We start from the raw sequence: 21,176 nt of genomic DNA on the forward strand, positions 1-21,176 counted from the left end.
CAAGAACTTGTCCTGGTTCAGAAAGCTACTACACATCATCCCTTAATGTGAAGTGGAGAGATGGGGATTTGGAAGGCCACTTGAAAGCCGACAGTGTAACTAACAATTACACTCCCTAATGTTTTGAAATGAGAAATATCCAAACTTACATCATAAAAAGGGAGATACATTCCAGTTTATCCTAGTAGCAGAATAAAACTAAGCCGAACCACAGCAGTGACACGATTTATTAAGTGTAAACAACTTGTCTGTGCTATTGGACCAACTAGTTGTTATTCAAATACCATTCTGTTGTTTTCAGGTCAAATACAAACCTCATTTAGAGCACATGACACAGCTACTAGCAGGTGAAGGAAGGAAGAATTCTTAAGGACTTCCTACAATCTATTCTCTACTCATTATGTCTGTCTATGGGTAAAGCATGAAGGTCCAAACATGGCTGAGTTCATTTTTATGGACCTTGAAACCCCAGTCAACACATGCACATATATTTTGCATCTAACAATGTGCTTAAAAGCATTAGCTCTTTTAGCCCACGTTTACATATTAAGACATCTCAGGAAACAGTAACGTTATTAATATCCTAATTCTGGAAGACAACAAAATAAGTCTTCTCTAATAAAGTGACTGAAAAGGAATAAGTAACTGCCCATGCAGAAAGGCAAGGACTACACATCGTAGAAGACAACTGAGGAGAGGACAAGGGGAATCCTGGACAGTGTAAAACCACTAAGCAGCTGTGCACCTGAGACAAAGCTCCGGGAACTCATGGCAGAGGTCTGAAGACAGCTGGAATGGAATTGCACAGGCCAGGAACTCCCTAATCCTGAAGCTTGGATAATCGATCCAGAAAAGGTGCTTTTCCTCCGGGATGTTATTTAAATACTGGTAGCCTGCCAACAGAATACATTGTTTACTGTCTTCCCCTTGGATGCCTCCCATACATGCTGTCATGTTTCAGAACCTTGTTCCTTGCCCGCGTGACCCTCGTCTTTAAAAATCCTTTGCTGTCAACAAACTATTGATCATCAGTAGCCCATGTGTATGATTACCGGATCCCTGCCCCAAGTCCCTCACTGCTAGAAAGCAAACAATACACATTATTTTCAGACTCCTTCCTTGTCCATTTACTTCCTGACTAAACACATAGCTGATTGGTTAAAACCTATAAACTACTAGTAACTTTTAGAAGCCCAAGTTCAGTAAAAAATTTAAAATATAAGGGCTGGCACAGTAGCTCAACTTGCTAATCTTCTGCCTGTAAGCACTGGTATTCCATATAGGTTCAGGTTCATGTCCTGACTGCTTCACTTCCAGTCCAGCTCCCTGCCTGCAGCCTGGGAAGAGCAGCGGAGGATGACCCACAGCCTAGGGCCTCTGCACCCATGTGGGAGACCCAGAGAAAGCTTCTGGATCCCAGTTTCAGATCAGCTCAGATCCAGCATTTGCAGCCATTGCAGGGGTAAACCAACAGGTCAAAAACCTCCCTGTCTCCTCTTCTCTCTGTAAATCTGCCTTTCCAATAAAAATAAATGTAAAAAAAACAAAACAACAACAACAAAAAACTTCAATCAATAGTGTTCAACTTCAATGTAACTCTTGCTAACTTAATAATCTGCACATGCAAAGTGACCAAACACTAAGTTAAATAAAAGTATTTTCAATTTTACTTACAGCTGTTGTTAGTCTACCATAAAAGCCTTCTAAATTATTTCAAGTTTGATGACCTTTTATTGAAAAGAATCTTCTTAGCATTATTCCAAAATACCAAAGTAACTGAAACTATATACACTGAATCAAAATAACTCAATTTTTATTATGTTTAAGATTTTATTTTTTTTATCGGAAAAGTAGATATACAGCTAGCAAAGACAGAAAGATCTTCCATCTGCCGTTCAATCCCCAAGTAGTCCCAATGGCCAGAGCTGAGTCGATCTGAAGCCAAGCACCACTTCCAGGTCTCCCATAAGGTTGTAGGCGCCTAAAGCCTTGGGCCATCCTTGACTGCTTTCTCAAGCTACAAACAGGGATCTAGACAGGGAAGTGGCACAGCCAAGATATGAACCGGTGCCCATATGGGATTCCAGCACATGCAAGGCTAGGATTTAATTAGGCATTTGCACTGGGCCATAAATGTCTATTTCATCAATATTACTTTACTTTAGCCAGTAAAGAAAGCAATGTTTAAGAGGAATTAATTCTGTACCCACAAACAGGTCATCCTAAGCCCAGTTTCAACTATATTGTATGCATGAAATTTAAGTAACTAAAAACATGAGGGAAAAAAACTTGGGACTTACCACCTCAGATTCTGATCCTATTATAATAGGGGAAAAAAACAAACACATTTTCAGATAGCGCATATATAAGCAAAGCTACACTGATGACTTCTATGGCATAGATACACCCATATAACAGCTCAAACAAGTTGGCTGAATTGTGCATTCCAAAATAATTTTAAACTATTTAGTGATTTCTTACTGGTAATGCCATGATATACAAAGCAAATTCGCCCAAATCTTTTTAAGAAACAAGGAAATAAACCATGTATCTACTTACATCTAAGTTATCATGGGCTACTAAAATTAAAATTTTTAAAAAGTTTGTCTAAATCCAAGTTTCAAACATTCACTTCTTTTTCAATTCAAAGACCACAGAAAACCTACAAAAAATACTGACCATTCTGAGCTTCTTCACACCTTTTAATCCAGACAATGAAATCAGCATCTGCACCTGGAGAAAGAGATCTGACTGTAACAACATTCATCTGCATCGACCAAAACTTACTGACAATCACTATGTCCTAAGACACTGTTCTAGGTACTGAGAATTCACTCAGTAAAACAAGCACACACTTTAATAGATTATCCTATCTTACTGTTACATCCTTGTTCATCATTAAAAAAAAAACAAACCTCTAGCCTTACTGCGTTTTCCAGATAGAAACAATCTACATTTCCTCCCACCCTCCTGCTCTTGATGGAGTTTTCTCTCACATACTCAAGAAATCAATTAAACAAGGATGAGGTGGAATCCTGCCAACTGGTAGTTTAGTTGAGGCTGAGAAGCCTCTCTTGATCTCAACTTGCAATCAGTGCAGCTACCTCATCAACCTACATGTTCTGGTAGTGGCTTTTCTTGTTGCCACGCCTATCCAATCAACACCAGGAACTGTCCTTGGTTTCGTCACATCTCTAAAGCTACACGGCAGAAGGGACATTATTAAGACAGCAAGATGAAACAAGATGAGTCTGAGGCTCCCATTTTGGCACGAGTTAACCTAAGTGGGCACTGGCTTAGTCCTGGCTGCTCCACTTTTAATTCAGCTCTCCACTAATGTGCCTTGAGAAAGCAATGGAAGATGGCCCAACTATTTCAGCCTCTGACACCCATGTGGAAGATTCAAATGGAGTTCCAGGCTTGTGGATACAACCTGGCCCAGCCCTGGCCACTGAGGCTGTCTGGAGAGTAAACTAGCAGAATGATAATCTGCAAGTGTGTGTGCAACTTACAAATAAGTTAGTTAATTAAACAGAAAAGCTGACAGGCTGGGCAGTTGATGCAGTAGTTAAGATTCTCCTACTTGAGCCCAGCGCTGTGGCCTCGCAGCCAAAGTCCTCACCTTGAACGCATTAGGATCCCATATGGGTGCTGGTTCTAATCCCATCCCACTGCTTGTGGCCTGGGAAAGCAGTTGAAGACAGCCCAAAGCCTTGGGACCCTGCACGCATGTGGGAGACTTGGAAGAAGTTCCTGGCTGCTGGCTTTGGATCGGCGTAGCACCGGCCGTTGCGCTCACTTGGGGGATGAGTCATCAGATGAAGATCTTCCTCTCTATCTCTCCTCCTCTCTGTATATCTGACTTTCCAATAAAAATAAAATAAATCTTTAAAAAACACTTCTGCTCATAATCCTTGCATCACCTATCAAAGTGTCTCCATGATCCCTACTCCAGGTTCCCCTGCACCATGGAAGGTATGAGAAGATGGCTTAAGTGTTTGGGAAATTTCAACTAAACTCTCAGCTTCATCCTGGCCCAGTCATTTTACAGAAATTTGGAAAATGAACCAGAAAATGGTGCCTTTTATATACAAAGATAAATACACATTTCTTCCAGCAAGAAACACTAAAATCCACTCAAATTGATTGTAACATGTTTTCCATGAAATTTCTGAAGATTCCTTCTCACGTTCTTAACATCTGTATTACTTTTGTACTTTCATAATTTAACCATACTTACACATCACCTCTCTATTCAAGACTGCTGTAACATTTTCATCTCTGCAATCTAACATTTAAAATAATCTTTGGAACAAGGAAACCAATTATCACATTTTATTTTGTCCATTAAAAAATAAATCCAGGGCCCGGCGCGGTGGCGCAAGTGGTTAAAGGTCCTCGCCTTGCATGCCCGGGATCCCATATGGGCGCCAGTTCTAATCCCGGCAGCCCCGCTTCCCTTCCAGCTCCCTGCCTGTGGCCCGGGAAAGCAGTTGAGGACGGCCCAAAGCTTTGGGACCCTGCACCCGCGTGGGAGACCCGGAAGAGGCTCCTGGCTTCGGATCGGCATAGTATCGACCCGTTGCGCTCACTTGGGGAGTGAATCATCGGACGGAAGATCTTCCTCTCTGTCTCTCCTCTCTGTACATCCGCCTTTCCAATATAAAAATAATAAAAATAAATCTTTAAAAAAAAAAATAAATCCAGACTAAGTAGGGAGTACACTAACTTTTTATGTGGCTTTTGGCTTCTCATGGGAACAGTATCTAATTCAAATGCTAAAGGACAATTTAATCAACCTAAGTGAATTCAAAATCTGCAATCAACATGAAATGTCACCAAAGAGAAAAAAATAGATGCTGAGTTTCTACAATTACTCGTGATTACGGCAGCAAAATGCAACATGGTATTTAAGATGAGGAAATAATAGATTAATTTTAATGATTAAAATACAAGTCTCAATTTATACTTACTATGTAACTTCTGACCTTCTGCAAAAGTCTCTAAAGCAGCGGCATAATTTTTCTCATGGTATTCACATATCCTGTATCAACACACATATGAAAAATAAATGAACACACAAGGTCATGAAAAACTGCCTTGTGAATGAAGAAACATGATCTTCTGCAGTGTTGAAAATGTAGTCAAGATATTCTCTGTAATACAATACTTTATGTACTTATTTCAAAATATAATTTAAGGGATTTTTTACATGAGGTAGTCATTTATCAGAAGGCAAAACAAACTGGTTTTAACAAACACAGGTAACATAGGTACAGTGCTTTCACATTACAGCTCATTCAGCTTGGTTGAAGAATAAAGTCCTCGTCAATCCAATGCAGTAAATTCCAAACGATAAAAGACATGAAATTTCAGTTACTTCATTCTTCACTACCTAAACACACGCTACCTATCTCCTATCACATACTGCAGATACTACATCAAAACTGGTAAGTTTTATTTAAGATTGTATCTGAGCTATGAAATATATACACAACTCTATGTAAGGCTTACACTTAATTCATTCAGATTAAACACCTGTTACAGAGTCCATGCCAAAGAAAGAGCAATTTTTTCATACCCTTTTCTCAGCAGAGCAGTGGAATTATTGGGATCAAGTCTGAGAGATTTCTTTGCATCAGCTACAGCATCTGTATACAAAAGATGGGTTTTCAGACCATTTAATCCACAGGTCCCAGCACATACTAATACAAAATCTAAATCCAAGTTAGAATTAAAGTTTTCAAGTTGGTACAAGGCCATTTTTAAATTGGGAAATGCAATCAATAGACAATTCAACTAAATAGTACACTCCTACTTTCCCTAGTGGCCAAATATTTTAACAGGTTCCTAAAGCTTTTCAGTCAATGAGCAAAAGTTCTGTGTCAGAGTTCATCAGCCGTTTTCATTACGAGTTCACTGAGTTTTAACCCACCCAAGCAGAATAACTTTAAAAGATATACAATACAGAAATATGTATTTTTTTTAAATTATTTTTATTGGAAAGGCCAGATATAGAGAGAAGAGACAGAGAAAAATTTTTCCATCCAGTGATTTACTCCCCAAGGGGTTTCAATGGCTGGAGCTGAGCCAGGAGCCCGGTGCCTCTTCTGGGTCTCCCACATGGATGCAGGGTCCCAAGGCTTTGGGCCACCATCAACTGCTTTCCCAGGGCTCAAGCAGGAGATGGAAAGGAAAGCAGGGCCACCAGGATGAGAACCAACGCCCACACGGGATGCCATGCATGTTCAGATGTAGACTTTAGCCACTAGGCTACCAAACCTAGTGAAATGTATGTATGCTTCACTTGATCTTAGCCAAAAAGCTGAGAAGCAATCTGAAAAGTATTCTGAAATGTATGCTTCACTTGATCTTAGCCAAAAAGCTGAGAAGCAATCTGAAAAGTATTCTGAAATAACAAATACATACAGGGCCCAGTGGTAGCCTAGCGACTAAAGTCATAGCCTTGCACACACCAGGATCCCATATGGTGATGTTCTGGCTGATCCACTTCCCATCCAGCTCCCTGCTTGCAGCCTGGGAAAGAGGTCGAGGATGACCCAAAGCCTTGGGACCCTGCACCTTGTGGGAGACCTGAAGAAGCTCCTGGGTCCTAGCTTCGGATAGGCGCGGCTCCAGCCATTGTGGCTGCTTGGGGAGTGAACCAATGGATGGAAGATTTTCCTCTCTGATTCTCCTTCTCTCTGTAAATCTTTCAATAAAAACAAATAAATCTTAAAACATAACAAATGCATTACAACATTATCCATAGAAAATTCTGTGAAATATTAAATATTACGCTTCTCTTCATCAGTGTATCCACTAATGACAAAATTGAAAAATTCTGTTCCCTTTGAACAAAGATATCCACAAAATTTAAATGGTGGTTATTCAACATGTTTGCTAAGCCTGGATTACTTCTTCACTTTGTTGCAGAGATAATAACCTGACACATCTTGTATTGGACAACATTTATAAGTAATTTAGAAAATATACTTTGTAAGAAAATTTACCACAGTAATTCCCAAGAAGAATGTAACAATAAGCTCTTTGACAATAATACTGTGCATCATCCGGTTTCTGCTCCAACGCCTTTGTCAGCTCCTACAAACACAAACATGTTGAATTCCAATTAAAATAATATTTTTAATCAAGTAATCTATTTCACATTATATGAAGGAAAGATAACAGAGAAACAAGTTTAGAGGCTTTCCTTGTAAGATGACTATCTTCCCTTCTCTTGCATCCATCCGAAAGCATACTATCCACGTAAAAACACCGAGCAACCCCAAGCTCGTAATATGAACACAATAAAGGATAACCACTATCACCTGATCTATTCTGGGAAGTGAAGCTGATATAGATTAGCCAGCACAAACCTTATTTGGAGAAGACGCCAAATGTCATGTCAGCACTTAAGATGCCTGAAAAATGTGTAGCTGTTCAATAAAAAATAACTGGAAGTTAAGACTGAGCGCACTGCTACCTGGGCCTCCTCTGTTCTTTCAGTGATAAACAGCCCAACAGACTACAACAATCTGTTCAAAGTTCAGATGCAACCTCGCAACCAGTATCAACAGACCAATAGTTAACACTGGAATTAAAACTTGTGCTAGTCTGCGAAATCGCCATACTAAGTAGTCACTAGAACAACAGTGATCCAACAAGAATTCACACAATTAGTGAGGCCGATATCTGATGCACTGCACATACTTTACTAGCTCCACAAGTAAACTAGTGAAACAAGCCTTACAAAACAATGCACCAGGGAAAACATATCTAAATTCCCAATCGCCTTTCACATTAACCCACTGCCTTGTTTCAAGCAGCAATGTCAGTAAGACCTGAGTTCTCTGTACAACTCCCAATACCTTTCTTTCCTGCTGTATCTGAGCAAAACCCCAACCCCTTCATACATACAGGGTCCCTTGCATGATCCTCCCTCCTTACTCCTGTCCCTTTGCCTCGTTCTAGCCACACAGCTCCTCAAACACTGCAGTACTCTGCATCTGCTGTTCCCTCAGAATGCCCGTCCCCCAGACCTGCAGGGAGCATTCACTCACGCTTCCTGGCTACTGACAAGCCTGTACCTGAGAGAAAACACAAGTCTGACTGACTTCAAAGCAGATTTTAACCAAATATTTGCTTCTATTTACCTTTATTTACCCCAAGTTTCCCTAACATCTGGATTGATACTTTCTTGTATTTAAGCTAAATAACATTTTACACCAAACTTAAAATTCTGACTTTAGCACACTGCTTCTTACACATTTACTCAAATATATTTTCAGACATCTAGTCTCAGAAGAAAACAAATTATGGTCAAAAACACTATCACAGGTTATATTAATACTTCAATTATCACTTCAAAAACTATTTTTAAAAACATATCAGGCCCGGTGGTGTGGCCTACCAGTTACAAGTCCTGGCCTTGAACGCCCCAGGATCCCATGCGGGTGCCGGTTCTAATCCCAGCAGCTCCACTTCCCATCCAGCTCCCTGCTTGTGGCCTGGGAAAGCAGTCGAAGACGTTTCCAAAGCCTTGGGATCCTGCACCCGCATGAGACCTGGAAGAAGTTCCTGGTTCCCGGCTTCGTATCGGCGCAGCACTGGCTGTTGTGCTCACTTGGGGAGTGAATCATTGGACGGAAGATCTTTCTGTCTCTCCTCCTCTCTATATATCCGACTTTATAATAAAAAATAAATCTTAAAAAAAAAAGACATGTCAGACCAAAACCAGACACAGGGATGTAATACACACAACAGCAATTTTAAAGACAGACACACACGTATTTGCTCTCTGCTACAACACAAAGAAACTAAATGCAAGTTTCTGTAAAGGCAAGGTTTTCAGTGCCAACAACTTGATCACAGTGGCAAGATTTGTGTTAAATACATTTTAAACAAGTTAGTTGTAGCTCTCAAAAACAGATACCTAGAGATACTATTATACAGAAATCCTTACTGTGACAATGGTGAAGGAGCCAGTACCTCAGTCTGATTTCATGGCCATCTAGCAATCCCCAGCCATAGATAACACAAGACTAGCAACACTTCTTCCACCAACTACCTAGCACTGTTGGAGGGAGGGAGGGATATAAACAATCCCATATAACCTTATAGAACTGGTACCGTAACAAGTTTCCTAATTGCAGCTGAACTCTCAAAACCATTGTCATATCATCTGATCTCTCCAACTGGCTTTGATTCCTCAGAAATGCAGAAACATGCCTGTCTCCAAGCTGTACAACCAAGAGCAAGTTAACCTTTAGCCTCAGCTTCTGAACCACTAGAAGGCAAATAATGCCCACTAGTGGTCACTTAACACATCTGAGTGCCTTCTATAACCCACAAACTACACTGATAAACAGGATAAATGCAATCCTGCTGTCCTGAAGCTTGCATTCAGAATTTAGATTTACACAGAAAAGCTGTCTTCTCCAAGTGTTATTTCAGCTGAAATGTAGAGATAAGCTTCCCCAAGTAAAACAGATCAAGAATGGGAATAATGCAGGCAAATGAAACAGCAAGACCAAAGGTACTAGGATTGAGCTCAACACACAGCAACAGAAAAAGACAAGCTCTACTTGATGTAGAAGGTGAAGAACAAGATGTCTGCCTCCACTCTTACAGCCAGGCAGCTTGGACCTTAAGTGGGATACAAACGTTTCTTTTTAACAGTTCAAACTACATTTTAAAAATGTCATTCTGGCTGTTGCATGACAAACACATTACAACAGCAGGATTAGAAACAAAGATTTCTCAGGAAAGTCTATGTAAGTTCAGGCTGTGAGTGGGTGGTACAAGCAATCAGGAGCAGTGTGAGCTGGAATGTATTAGAACCAGCAGGTCTGGCATGGGGTAAACACAGGGAATGAGACCAGGAGGACTCCAGGGTTTTGGGCTTTCTTTAGATTTTTATCTGGCACTCAGAGGCAATGGAAGCTACCAGTTTCTCTCCTTAGACTTTTGTACTTGCTCTCATTTCTTTTCCTATAAACTAAAAACCAGTTGCCTCTCTAGTCACAACCTTCTAAAATTACAAATAGCTCCTGATTATCAATCCAGTTAACTCCTCCCTGACTTGACTTGATCTTGTCCTAACAGTGACCAGACCTTTTAGTCTAACATTCTGCTAGCCTCCCAAAACCTAACATTTCCAGGACTGGTACTGTGCCTAACAAGCTAATTCTGTCTGTAGAGCTGGCCTACCATATGGGCACTGGTTCTTGTCCTGACTGCTCCACATCCAATTCAGCTTTGTTTACAGCATGGGAAAGCCATGGAGGATAGTTCAAGTCCTGGGGATCCTGCACCCACATGAAACTTTTTTTTAAATTATAGTTTTGACAATCTTTACATAGTTAATTAGGGTAAAAAGGTACAAGGGCTATAGGAAAGTGGATAAGACTATTATTTCCATATTGTTTCCTTCATATATGTGAGGTAAAGGGGATACTGAGGGAGAAGCTCCACCCAGCTTCCCACCCACCCCAGGTCCTGGATGTGGGGCATGCTCTGAGATACTTGTTCAAGACCCACATGAGACTTGAAAAGAAGCTCCTGGATTCAAATTGGCTCAGTTCCAGCTGCCATCTGGAGACTGAACAAGTAGACGGAAGATCTGTCTCTCCTCTCTGTTGTTCTGCCTTTCCAATAAAAATAAATCTTAAAAAAAACAAAAACACAACAAAAACCTAATGAACATTATCCTATGGTATAGCACTTCCAGCTTCCTCTGGTAGCATTCTTCTTCACTCCTGCTAACTGCCCAGGACATCACACCATGTTAATGCATACTTGTCACAAATCTGTCTTGAACTGCGGCAGTGATCTGGGCTAGGGCAAATCCTTAACAGTGCCTGGCAGTGAACCCATTCACTAGGATGCCCATGGCCCTCATCTGAGCTCCACCTGGGAGGTGCTGCGGAAGGCTCAACTAACTAGATCCTGCCTCCCAAACATGCGACACCTGCAGCAGAGTTTCTGGCTCTTACCCTGCCCACTCGCTGGTTGGTCACCACGGGCCTGGGAGGAATGAACAGAGGATGAAAGTTCTCTTAAATTAAAAAACATGTAAAAATTGTGAACAGACAAAACCATCTTCACCCCTCAAATAGTTCCCTATCCTGAATGCAATCTTTTATTAGTGAATAATACCAACTACAATATTCTGTAAGCCAAAACTACCAGAAACACCCCTGAGTCTGGGGAATTTTATATACATATAAAAAATTCCCCTCCGTGATCTCAATTAATGCCCCAGATGCCAACATCCATCTTTTACCTGACCCATTCCCAAGTTATTGATCATTTCTTGGGTCGATTCCAATCCCCATCAGGTTTTATAATCCAGATCACCTTCTGTCCCTCTAAATTCTCACTTACGTGAAAGGCAGAGTTACAGAGAGAGGTAGAAAGATCTTTCTGCCAGTACTTTACTCCCAGCTACAACAGCTACAGCTGAGCCAGGCTAAAACCAAAAACTTCACTTGGGTTTCTTGACAGTGGTGGCAAGGGCCCAAGCACTTCGACCATTACCCACTTTCCCTAGGCCATTACCAGGGAGCTGGATCAGAAGCAAAGTGGGCAGGATATGAACTGAATAAGAGCCCAGATGAGCCAGCATTGCACGTTATAGCTTTACACACTAAGCCACAACCTTGGCCCCCACAGCTTCTATATTCTGTATTGACCTGCCAGACCACATGATACAATTTAAGACCCTAAGGACCTAATGTTGCAGATTAACAGGTTAAGCCACGTTGTATGCATTGCTCACATCCCAAAGCGATGTTGGTTTGAGATCCTCTGCTCTCCTTCCCATTCAGATTCTCATGTGCCTGGGAAAGTAGTGGAAGGTGGTTCAGTTTCTTGTGTTCCTGTACCCACATGAGAGCATGGGATTAAGTTCCCGACTCCTGGCTTTGGCCTGACCCAGTCCCAACTGTTGCAGTCATCTGAGGAGTGGACAAGCAGAAGAACCAAACGGCCACAATGAAGTCAGGAGTCCAGAATTCCATCTGGATCTCCTCAGGTGGCAGCAGCGGCCCAAGGACCTGAGCTATCATCTGCAGCTTCCTGGGTGTATTACCAGGGAGCTAGACTGGAAGCAGAGCAGGACGCATTCACATCAGTACTCACCGAGATGCCAGTACTGCCAGCTCCAAGAAGATACATTTCTAACAAGTTGATGCTATAATTAGTCTTGGGGCTGACACAGTGGCATAGCTAGCTAAGCCTCCACATGAAAGCATCAGTGTCTCATGTGGGCACCAGTTCATGTACTGGGTGCTCCACTTCTGACCCACTTCTTGGCTTGTGGCCTGGGAAAGCAACAGAGGATGGACTGAGTCCTTGGGCCAGTCCATCCACATGGGAGGAGGCTCCTTGCTCCAATCAGCTCAGCTCTGGCTGTCAGGGCCATTTGGGGAATAAACCAGCAGATATAGAAGCACTTTCAATCTCTCCCTCTCTGTAAAAATCTTTTAAATTTGAAAATAAAAAGGAAATGTTCCCTAAAGCCCCCATTCTTAAAAAAAAAAAAATAAATAGACATAGATCTGTTTATGTATTAGAAAGCCAGAGCTGGGGGTTGGGATAGAGGTAGAGAGACATGTTCATCCACTGGTTACCCGGGCCAGCTGAGAGCCTCAAGTTCCTTCCAGGTTTCCCAAATGAGTACAAGGGTCCCCTCATTTCAGCCATCCACTGCTACTTTCCCAGGCACATTAGCAGGGAACAGGATTAGAAGTGAAATAGCCAGGGCTTGAACTGGCACACTATGGGATGCCAGCAACACAGACTGTGGCTTGCTTTACCTGCTATGCCAGAGCACTGGCCCCTTAGACTGTCATTCTGCCTCTACTTGACTGCATGTATGTCTCCAGGACAGCTCACATGGATTACTTTGGGTCTTGGTTTCCTTCCATCCTTTGTAAAAAGGGTAAGTAAGAAGTACTGGACTGTAGAAATTGTAAAAACATTTAATAACTCACATTTCTAATGATTTTCCAGGTCATGCTGAAACTGTTAATCCAAACACACAGAAAACACACACACACATACGAAGAACTCTCAGCTGTACATACAACCAAGAGAAAATGCTTATCAAAGCCCATGTGCTCCTTAGTATTCATAGTGGTTTTATTTGCATTAGTAACTATAATGACCCACACTTTCAGTTTTAGAATAAACTGTTCCACGTAACAGAACAGTATACACCAATGAAAATGAACTAGCACTTCACACCACAATGTATATACATACTGCAATCCAATCTAAACAGCAGGACCGACATTTTCAACACAGCACCTACTGTATGATTCTGTTTATGAATAGAGCAAGATCAAATACCAGTAACTGATGCTGATGGAAGTCCCCCTGGAAGTCAGTAGTTAAGTAAGGGAAGTTCTGTGGATGGAAATGCTCTGTATCTTGACCTAGCTACAGCACACATGCAAAAGCTCATCAACCTACAGACTTACAACCTGTTACCGACAGATATCACACCTCAGTAAGTTTTAAAAAGGAAGATAGCATATAATTTGACAGTGAAATTCATTACATCAATATCTTTAAAAGCAACTTTTTATAAAATGGATTTTTTTTAAAGATTTATTTATTTATTAGAAAGTCAGATATACAGAAAGGAGGACAGACAGAAAGATCTTCCGTCCAATGGTTCACTCCCCAAGTGAGCGCAACAGCCAATGCTATGCCAATCCAAAGCCAGGAGCCAGGAACTTCTTCCACGTCTCCCGCACGGGTGCAGGGTCCGAAAGCTTTTGGGCCATCCTTGACTGCTTTCCCAGGCCACAAGCAGGGAGCTGGATGGAAAGTGGAGCTGCCGGGATCAGAACCGGCACCCATATGGGATCCCGGCATGTTCAAGGTAAGGACTTTAGCCGCTAGGCCACGCCGCAGGGCCCATAAAATGGATTTTTAAAGACTCAGAAGACACCTATCTAGAATTGTGGGATCAAAATTCTAAATGCTTCCTCAAACAGTAGCATCCAGTACCAATACTTCCAGAAGCCTTCATCATCTGATTTGAAATCTTTATAGGCAGAATCGAAAAGCACTATCAGACCTAGTCTCTGATTTCCAGCCCAACCTGCTTGTGAGAGCCCAGCCAAGAGAAAATGGTGGCAGTAAGGTTAGGTGAGATCTTCCAAAGCATTTCTGGGCTGTGTCCTTAATCTGACCTCTACCTTGACCTTGGGGCGTTGAAAGCCCCTAAGGGAAGGGAATAAGCTTATCAAAAGATTGTGGCAATTCCAGTTAAGATCTAGCTTTTAAAGGTCAGGCAGTTGTTTTCTGCAAATAGAATTGGGAGGATCTATTTGCATAGTTCTGTTGTTCACTACTAGGTAGAACTCTTGACTGAATAAAGTGCACTATGCTTAATACAGGTGTACACCACAGCAACTGACTGGGTAATTTGTTGTGTGCTAATGTTAACGTGCCTGATTTGCACCATGTGCCAGTGCTCTCTAGTTGCTTAAGAACCACTGAACAGGCACCTTGTAGTAGCCTAGTATACACCCTGCGATCCTGTATGAGTGCCTGTTCATGTCCTGCTTCACTTCCCTTTAGCTCCCTGCTTGTGGCCTGGGAAAGCAGCAGAGGATGGCCCAAAGCCTTAGGACCATGCCCCTGTGTGAGAGATCTGGAAGGAGCTACTGGCTCAGCTCTAGTTGTTGCAGTTACTTGGTGAGTGAATCAGATGTAATATCTTGCAATATATTTGTCTCTCCTCTGTAAATCTGACATCAAGAAATACAAATCTTAAAAACAAAAAACAAAACAAAACAACCCTGCCCATGAATGATCAGCTCCCCTCTTCCACTTGTAGTTCCCTGAGACAGTCAATTGGCCAGTGGAAAAAAGACCGTGAGTCTACCTCCCACTCATTCTAGGGCCAGAACACTCAGCTCTCAACACTTCTTTCTTCCCCCCTTTCATCCACTATAACCATACATGTCTATATGCCTCCTGGAATAGACAACTGACCCTACCCCAGATTCTTCTTCCAGCCTGGCATACCCCTTCCAGAGCACCCAAGCTCATCCTTCTTTTAATTGTCACGTCAAATTTCACCTCCTAAGACTTTTAACATTTGGGGACAAATACCATTTCGAAATCAGAGCTAGGAAAAACGCTCTCTGGCCTCAAACTGTTAACCTTATATATATATGTTCAAGAGTAACACTGTAGGGCTGGCATGGTAGCCTAGCGGCTCAAGTCCTTGCACATGCCAAGATCCCATAGAGGCACCAATTTGTGTCCCAGCTGCTCCACTTTCCATCCAGCTCCCTGTCTGTGGCCTAGAAGAAACAGTAGGGGATAGCCCAAAGTCTTGGGACCCCACACCCACATGGGAGACCCAGAGCAAACTCCTGGCTACTGACTTCGACCTGGTGCAGCTCTGGCCGTTGCGGCCACAAGTGGAGGGTACCAGCGGACACAAGATCTTTCTCCATCACCTTCTCTCTGTAAATCTGCCTTTCTAATAAGTCTTTATAAATAAACAAAAAACACTAACAATTTCATCTTCTGTGCTTATAAGAATTTCCTGTTTTAGGGCCTGGCGAGGTGGCCTAGCGGCTAAAGTTCTCGCCTTAAATAGTCCAAGATCCCATACAGGTGCTGGTTCTAATCCAGCTGGCCCCACTTTACATCCAACTCTCTGCTTCTTGCCTGAGAAAGCAGTAGAGGACAGCCCAAAGTCTTGGGATCCTGACCCCGAGTGGCAAATCTGGGAAGAGGCTCCTAGCTTCAGATTGGTTCATCTCCTGCTATAGTGGTCACTTGGGGAGTGGCCAACTCTGTCTCTCCTCCTTCTTACATCTGACTTTGCAATAAAAATAAACCTTAAAAATTTTTTTCCAGCTTAATTTGTAACCCTTGACACCTGCAGCGTGGGCTCTGTGATTACTTAACTGCCACTTTCACACCTCTTTACAGCTTAATCCTTCTTCCACCTGCCCCGGAACAACGTACTTCCTTAAACATACACGGTAAAAGCCCAAAGCAATTCTCACCTTGCACAAAACCAACATTTTCCGATGAACAAAGCAGTTAGGACTGAACAATCACAGGACATTTGAAAAGTTTCAAGGACATGAAACTTTCTGGAGATCTTCACACAGACCCGACAATACAGGGCTCAGTCCGTAACAGGATGAGCGTCAAACGAAAAAGCAACCCAAGCCCAGATTTCACTCTCCTAGTCATAGATGTCAATTTTCTTAAAAAGCTATCATGCACAGCACGCCTGCAAGAGAACACCTGTTTCTCGTTCTGAAGAAGCCAAGGAATTGGGGCAGACTGGGAGGGCGAAAGGCGAGCACAGGAGTGCGAGGTAACGGGTCCAATGTAGAACCGTGGACCCCAGTACTGGTGCAGACAGTCCCAACAGCAGCCTCGAACCCGGGAGAGCCGGGAGCAGGGAGAAGCAACCCCTGAGGGAGAATGGAGACGGTAGGAGCGGGTTCTCACCTCTAACGCCGCCTGGGGGTCCTTATCCACCAGAGCATCTGGGAAGGTCTGGGGAAACCTGCTAGGAAGAGAGCACAGTTCACTAACCGAGGGAAAGGAGAAATCAATAAAGAGCAAAATAAAGGAGGAGCAAAAACGCAACGCACGTCTGGGGTATTGCAGGTCCTCCTGCAGCTGCCGCCATCCCTGGTAGTCACCGTGGCTACCGCGGCTCCAGAACCGACCGCCGCCGCCCAGGGGGAAACTTCTGGAGAAACACCCACCGAGCTTCCGTCCTAAGTAGCCAATGAGCGGCCGCGCAGCGCTGCGCGGGGGGCAGGGGCGGGGCCAGCGGCGCAGGGCCGGCCGGGAAGGTGGAGGACTGTGGCCGCGGGCCCTGGCTCCGCCCATCAAGGCCTCCGTTGGCCATGGCCGCCCTCTCCGCGTGCCGAGGCCGCCCCGTGCCCTCCGCCGGGCGTCAGGAGTGGCAGCTCACAAGGGTGTTTTGTGACCTAGTGTGGACCCGCCAGGTGTGTCGACGTCTGGTGGAGGGAGCGCGGGAAGCGTGGGCGCGTAGGGTCACAGTGAGCTACATTCCTATCATGGCTACCGCGGGGCGACCAAGTTTTTCGTGCCATGACGTCATTCGAGGCTGCGTCGTTTTTTCCGGGAGCCGAGTCCCGGATGCCGCTTGCTTTCTCGTGATCCAATCGCTGAGAGGCTAAGGTGCCGGAAGCTGTTTTGCCCTTACCGAGCTTAAGAAGGGAAGGAAACTTCTGGTTCCCGGGTCAATGTATTGGTCCCAGTGTACTGTTCGATCCTTGTAGGGTTTCTTTCATGTCAGTTTCCCAGACTAAGAGAAAAAAAGAACTTTTCCATTTGAAGGCAGGTGAGAAGAGGCCCGCCCCGCTGCCCTTGGACCTTTGCAGGCCTGAGAGTGAAGCTTCCGTCAAGTTCCACAGGATACAGGGGGCAGCGGGAAGCAGTGAAATTGAGAGGTACTAGCAGCTAACATTTGTAGCGTCTGCACTGTGTCTAAACTAATCCTTTTACTGCCTTCAAAGAGCTGAAACTAAGCCTATTCTAAGCAATTCAGGAGGAGCACCTAATTGAATATCAGGTATGGAGATTGTGTCCTTAAAGATACAAGGCCTGAGCTCGCCTCCAGAGATTAATGAATTCATTGATGAAAGATGGGAAAAGGCAATTCAGATAACAAAAACGGAGTGCTTGAAAACTTAACATGCTCTTAATTTTTTTTAAAGGAAATTTTCTTTTCTTTTTTTTTTAAAGAAGTTTTTGGAAAGGCAGATACACAGAGAGGAGGAAAGATAGAGAGAAACCCTGTTCCACCGACTGGGTAATTCCCACAAGCGGCTGCAACAGCCAGAGCCAAGCTGATCCGAAGCTAGGAGGCAGGAACTTCTTCCGGGTCTCCATGTGGGTGTGGGGTCCCAAGATTTTGGGCTATCTTCTGCTTTCCCAGGCCACAAGCAGGGAGCTGGATGGGACGTGGGCACCTGAGACATGAACCAGTGCCCATATGATATCCTGGTGTGTGCAAGGTGAGGACTTTATCCACGAGGCTACGGTGCTAGGCCCTTGCTCTCAAGTTTATAGAGCTAAATTCAAGTGAAAGAAACAACATTAGACTGGAGAGGTAGATAGGCCAGGTTGTAAGAGCTGCTTCGGGTATGCTCAGAAGCTTGGGTGCTTCAGTGATGTTGATACAGTGTGTGATACAGGATTTTTAATTACAGAAGGCAGGCTAGATTTGCATGCTTTAGGTATGTCACTATTGTGAGAGAAAAGAAGTTGAGAGCCTGGCACACTAGCCTAGTGCTAAATCCTTGCCTTGCACACTCCAGGATCCCCTATGGGCTCCAGATAGTATCCTGGCGGTTCCACTTCCATCCAGCCCCCTGCTTGTGGCCTGGGAAAGCAGTAGAGGACGGCCCAAAGCCTTGGGACCCTGCACCCATGTGGGAGACCTGTAAGAAGCTCCTGCCTCCTGGCTTTGGATCAGCTCTGCTCTGGCCATTTCTGCCGCTTGGGGAGCGAATCAGAAGAAGAAAGATCTTTCTGTATGTACTTCTGTCAGCAAATCTGCCTTTCCAATAAAAAAGGAGAAATTATTGGGAGATAAGTGCTGGAATGCAGGTCAAAGAAATCTGAAATGGGTGACTGATAACTAGGATGAGAAGAGGACCCTTATTACAGATTCCTGGGGTAAATTTTTGGACTTGCTGCATGATGGAAACAGGCACAGGGGGCCTGGCCCAGCAGCTCAGATGCTGAGAGTCTGCATTCACTGTGATCAGGATCCTTGGGTTCCAGAAGGGGCCCAGCTCAACTCCAGCTGTCTCCTAGTAACACACTGAGAGGCAACAGGATCCCTGGGGGCTGGGTTGTGCGGGCCCTGAGAGGAACTCACCTGGCCCAGCCACGGCCCAGCTTCGGCATGCAGCTAGGCCACACCTGAGACATGAACCAGCAAAGGAGAGGCCTTTCTCCCTCTCTCTCCATGTCTTTTAGAAGAAACTGTTAGATTACCGGCAATCCGTGAAAAGAAAAGATGTATAGGGCCCGGGGCGGTGGCACAGTGGTTAAGTCCTCGCCTTGCACGCCCGGGATCCCATATGGGCGCCGGTTCTAATCCTGGCAGCCCCGCTTCCCTTCCAGCTCCCTGCCTGTGGCCTGGGAAAGCAGTCGAGGACGGCCCAAAGCTTTGGGACCCTGCACCCGCGTGGGAGACCCGGAAGAGGCTCCTGGCTTCGGATCGGCATAGTATCGGCCCGTTGCGGCTCACTTGGGGAGTGAATCATCGGACGGAAGATCTTCCTCTCTGTCTCTCCTCTCTGTATATCTGCCTTTCCAATAAAAAATAATAAAAATAAATCTTTAAAAAAAAAAAAAAGAAAAGATGTATAAGGCTTTCATTGAGATTGGCTCTCAGACCTGTTTCTCCACACAGCAAGGAAAGGGAAAATGGCTTTGAGAGTATGGGAAAAGGCAAGGTGGGGGACAGGAGAGTTTTTGTTCTTGTTGTTTTGTTTTGTTTTCTTTTAAAGATTTCTTTTTATTGCAAGGTCAGATATATAGAGAGAAACATCTTCCATCCAATGATTCACTCCCCAAGTGACCACAACGGCCGGTGGTGTGCCAATCTGAAGCCAGGAGCCAGGAAATTCCACCGGGTCTCCCACATGGGTGCAGGGTCCCAAGGCTTTGGGCCGTCCTCGACTGCCTTCCCAGGCCACAAGCAGGGAGCTGGATGGGAAGTGATGCTGCCGGGATTAGAACCGGCATCCATATGGGGTTCTGGTGCATTCAAGGCGAGAACTTTAGCCACTAGGCCTCAACGCCAGGCCCAGGAGATGTTTTTATACCTCTCCCAACACTAGAGCTGGCACAGGCTTTATTTCAGTCCAGATAAGGTCAGGAATGTCTATCTTAAGTAGGTCATTGGATAGCAGAAGTTCTGCTAGCCTGGTGATGTGTCCAGCTCCTGCACTCATTTCTGGTTCCAGGCTGAGGTTTCAGTGATTTGTTGGGTCTGAAATAATTCCGCCTCCTACACCTGCAGCAGCCATCATAAACCAAGTTTATTGTGTTGGGTAATTGGTTAAAAAAAAAAAAATACTAGTAGCTGGGCCCCATGCAGTAGCCTAGTGGCTAAAGTCCTCATCTTGCATCCCTGGGATCCCATATTTACTGCCTTTTCACATATTGGCTGCTGCACTTCCCATCCAGCTCCCTGCTTGTGGCATGGAAAGCAGTTGATGATCACCCAATACCTTGGGACCCTGCACCCATGTGGGAGGTCCAGAGAAAGCTCCAGGCTCCTGATTTCAGATTGGCTCAGCTCTGGCCACTGCAGCCATGGGGAGTGAGGGGAAGTGACATTTAGTTCAGATATCTTCTCCCAGTTGCCTTTCATTGTCTTAATGGCTTTTCGTTAATGTTTTAACATCCAGTTTACCAATCTGTAGAAGGACATTGTGACCCTAGAAGGTCAGGGAGCACAGGATTACAATTGATAGGATAATGTTTATATGAAAACAACTGAGTGGGTTCCATTTGTATGGCTAATGGGATAGCATTTGTATGAGAATAGCTGAGTGGACAGCATGTGAATAAGAACACTTGGTAGAATATACAAAAGAGTTCCAAACAAAAATATTGAAACAGTTGATGGGTTTTGTTGACAAGCTCAATACCTTCTCCTTTATCCTCTATGTATAAATTCAGATGCCACTAATAAACTTTGGCTTTCAACCATCAGTCAGTGTGCATGCGTGTTATCAGCTCAGAGCACCATTGCTGCAGGACAGCGACACCAATCTTTTTTTATAAAGATTTATTTGAAAGAGTTACACAGACAGAGGGAGACATACTTTCTTTCTGCTGGTTCTCTTCCCAAATGACTGCAGTAGCAGACTGGCAGGCAAAGCCAAGAGCCTGGAGCTTCTTCTGAATTGCCACGTGGGTGCAAAGACCAAGGGACTTGCGGCATCTTCCAGTGCTTTCCCAGGCACATTAGCTGGGTGCTGGGTCAGAAATGGAGCAGCCAGGTCTAGAACCAAGGCTCTTTATGGATGCCTGCTTTCCCAAGCACATTAGTAGAGAACTGGCTTGCAAGCAAAGTAGGCACCTACCTGCTTGACTCACTATACCACAAAATGGCCCCACTT

The 21,176-nt window shown here is 44.1% G+C and overlaps 1 protein-coding gene across 3 annotated transcripts in view; it reads right to left on the reverse strand.

Moving 5' to 3' along the window:
- SUGT1 (SGT1 homolog, MIS12 kinetochore complex assembly cochaperone) overlaps positions 1–17,042 on the reverse strand; it is a 31,910-nt gene extending 14,868 nt beyond the window's left edge. Inside the window, exons 1-7 of one of the 3 annotated variants that reach the window (XM_040991326.1) lie at positions 16,650–17,042; positions 16,504–16,561; positions 7,014–7,104; positions 5,582–5,651; positions 4,974–5,044; positions 2,680–2,733; positions 2,301–2,317 (exon numbers count right to left, since the gene is read on the reverse strand). In XM_040991326.1, coding sequence (XP_040847260.1) covers positions 2,301–2,317; positions 2,680–2,733; positions 4,974–5,044; positions 5,582–5,651; positions 7,014–7,104; positions 16,504–16,561; positions 16,650–16,687 — 399 coding nt within the window. In that variant the 5' untranslated portion in view covers positions 16,688–17,042. Of the gene's footprint in view, positions 1–2,300; positions 2,318–2,679; positions 2,734–4,973; positions 5,045–5,581; positions 5,652–7,013; positions 7,105–16,503; positions 16,565–16,649 lie in introns of all 3 variants that reach the window. The other 2 variants (XM_040991323.1, XM_040991325.1) reach the window with 2 other exon arrangements.
- Between the last annotated feature and the right edge of the window lie 4,134 nt (positions 17,043–21,176).

Source organism: Ochotona curzoniae, unplaced genomic scaffold (genome assembly GCF_017591425.1).
Source record: "Ochotona curzoniae isolate NIBS_2020 unplaced genomic scaffold, NIBS_Ocur_1.0 contig_64, whole genome shotgun sequence".
Lineage (NCBI taxonomy): Eukaryota > Metazoa > Chordata > Mammalia > Lagomorpha > Ochotonidae > Ochotona > Ochotona curzoniae.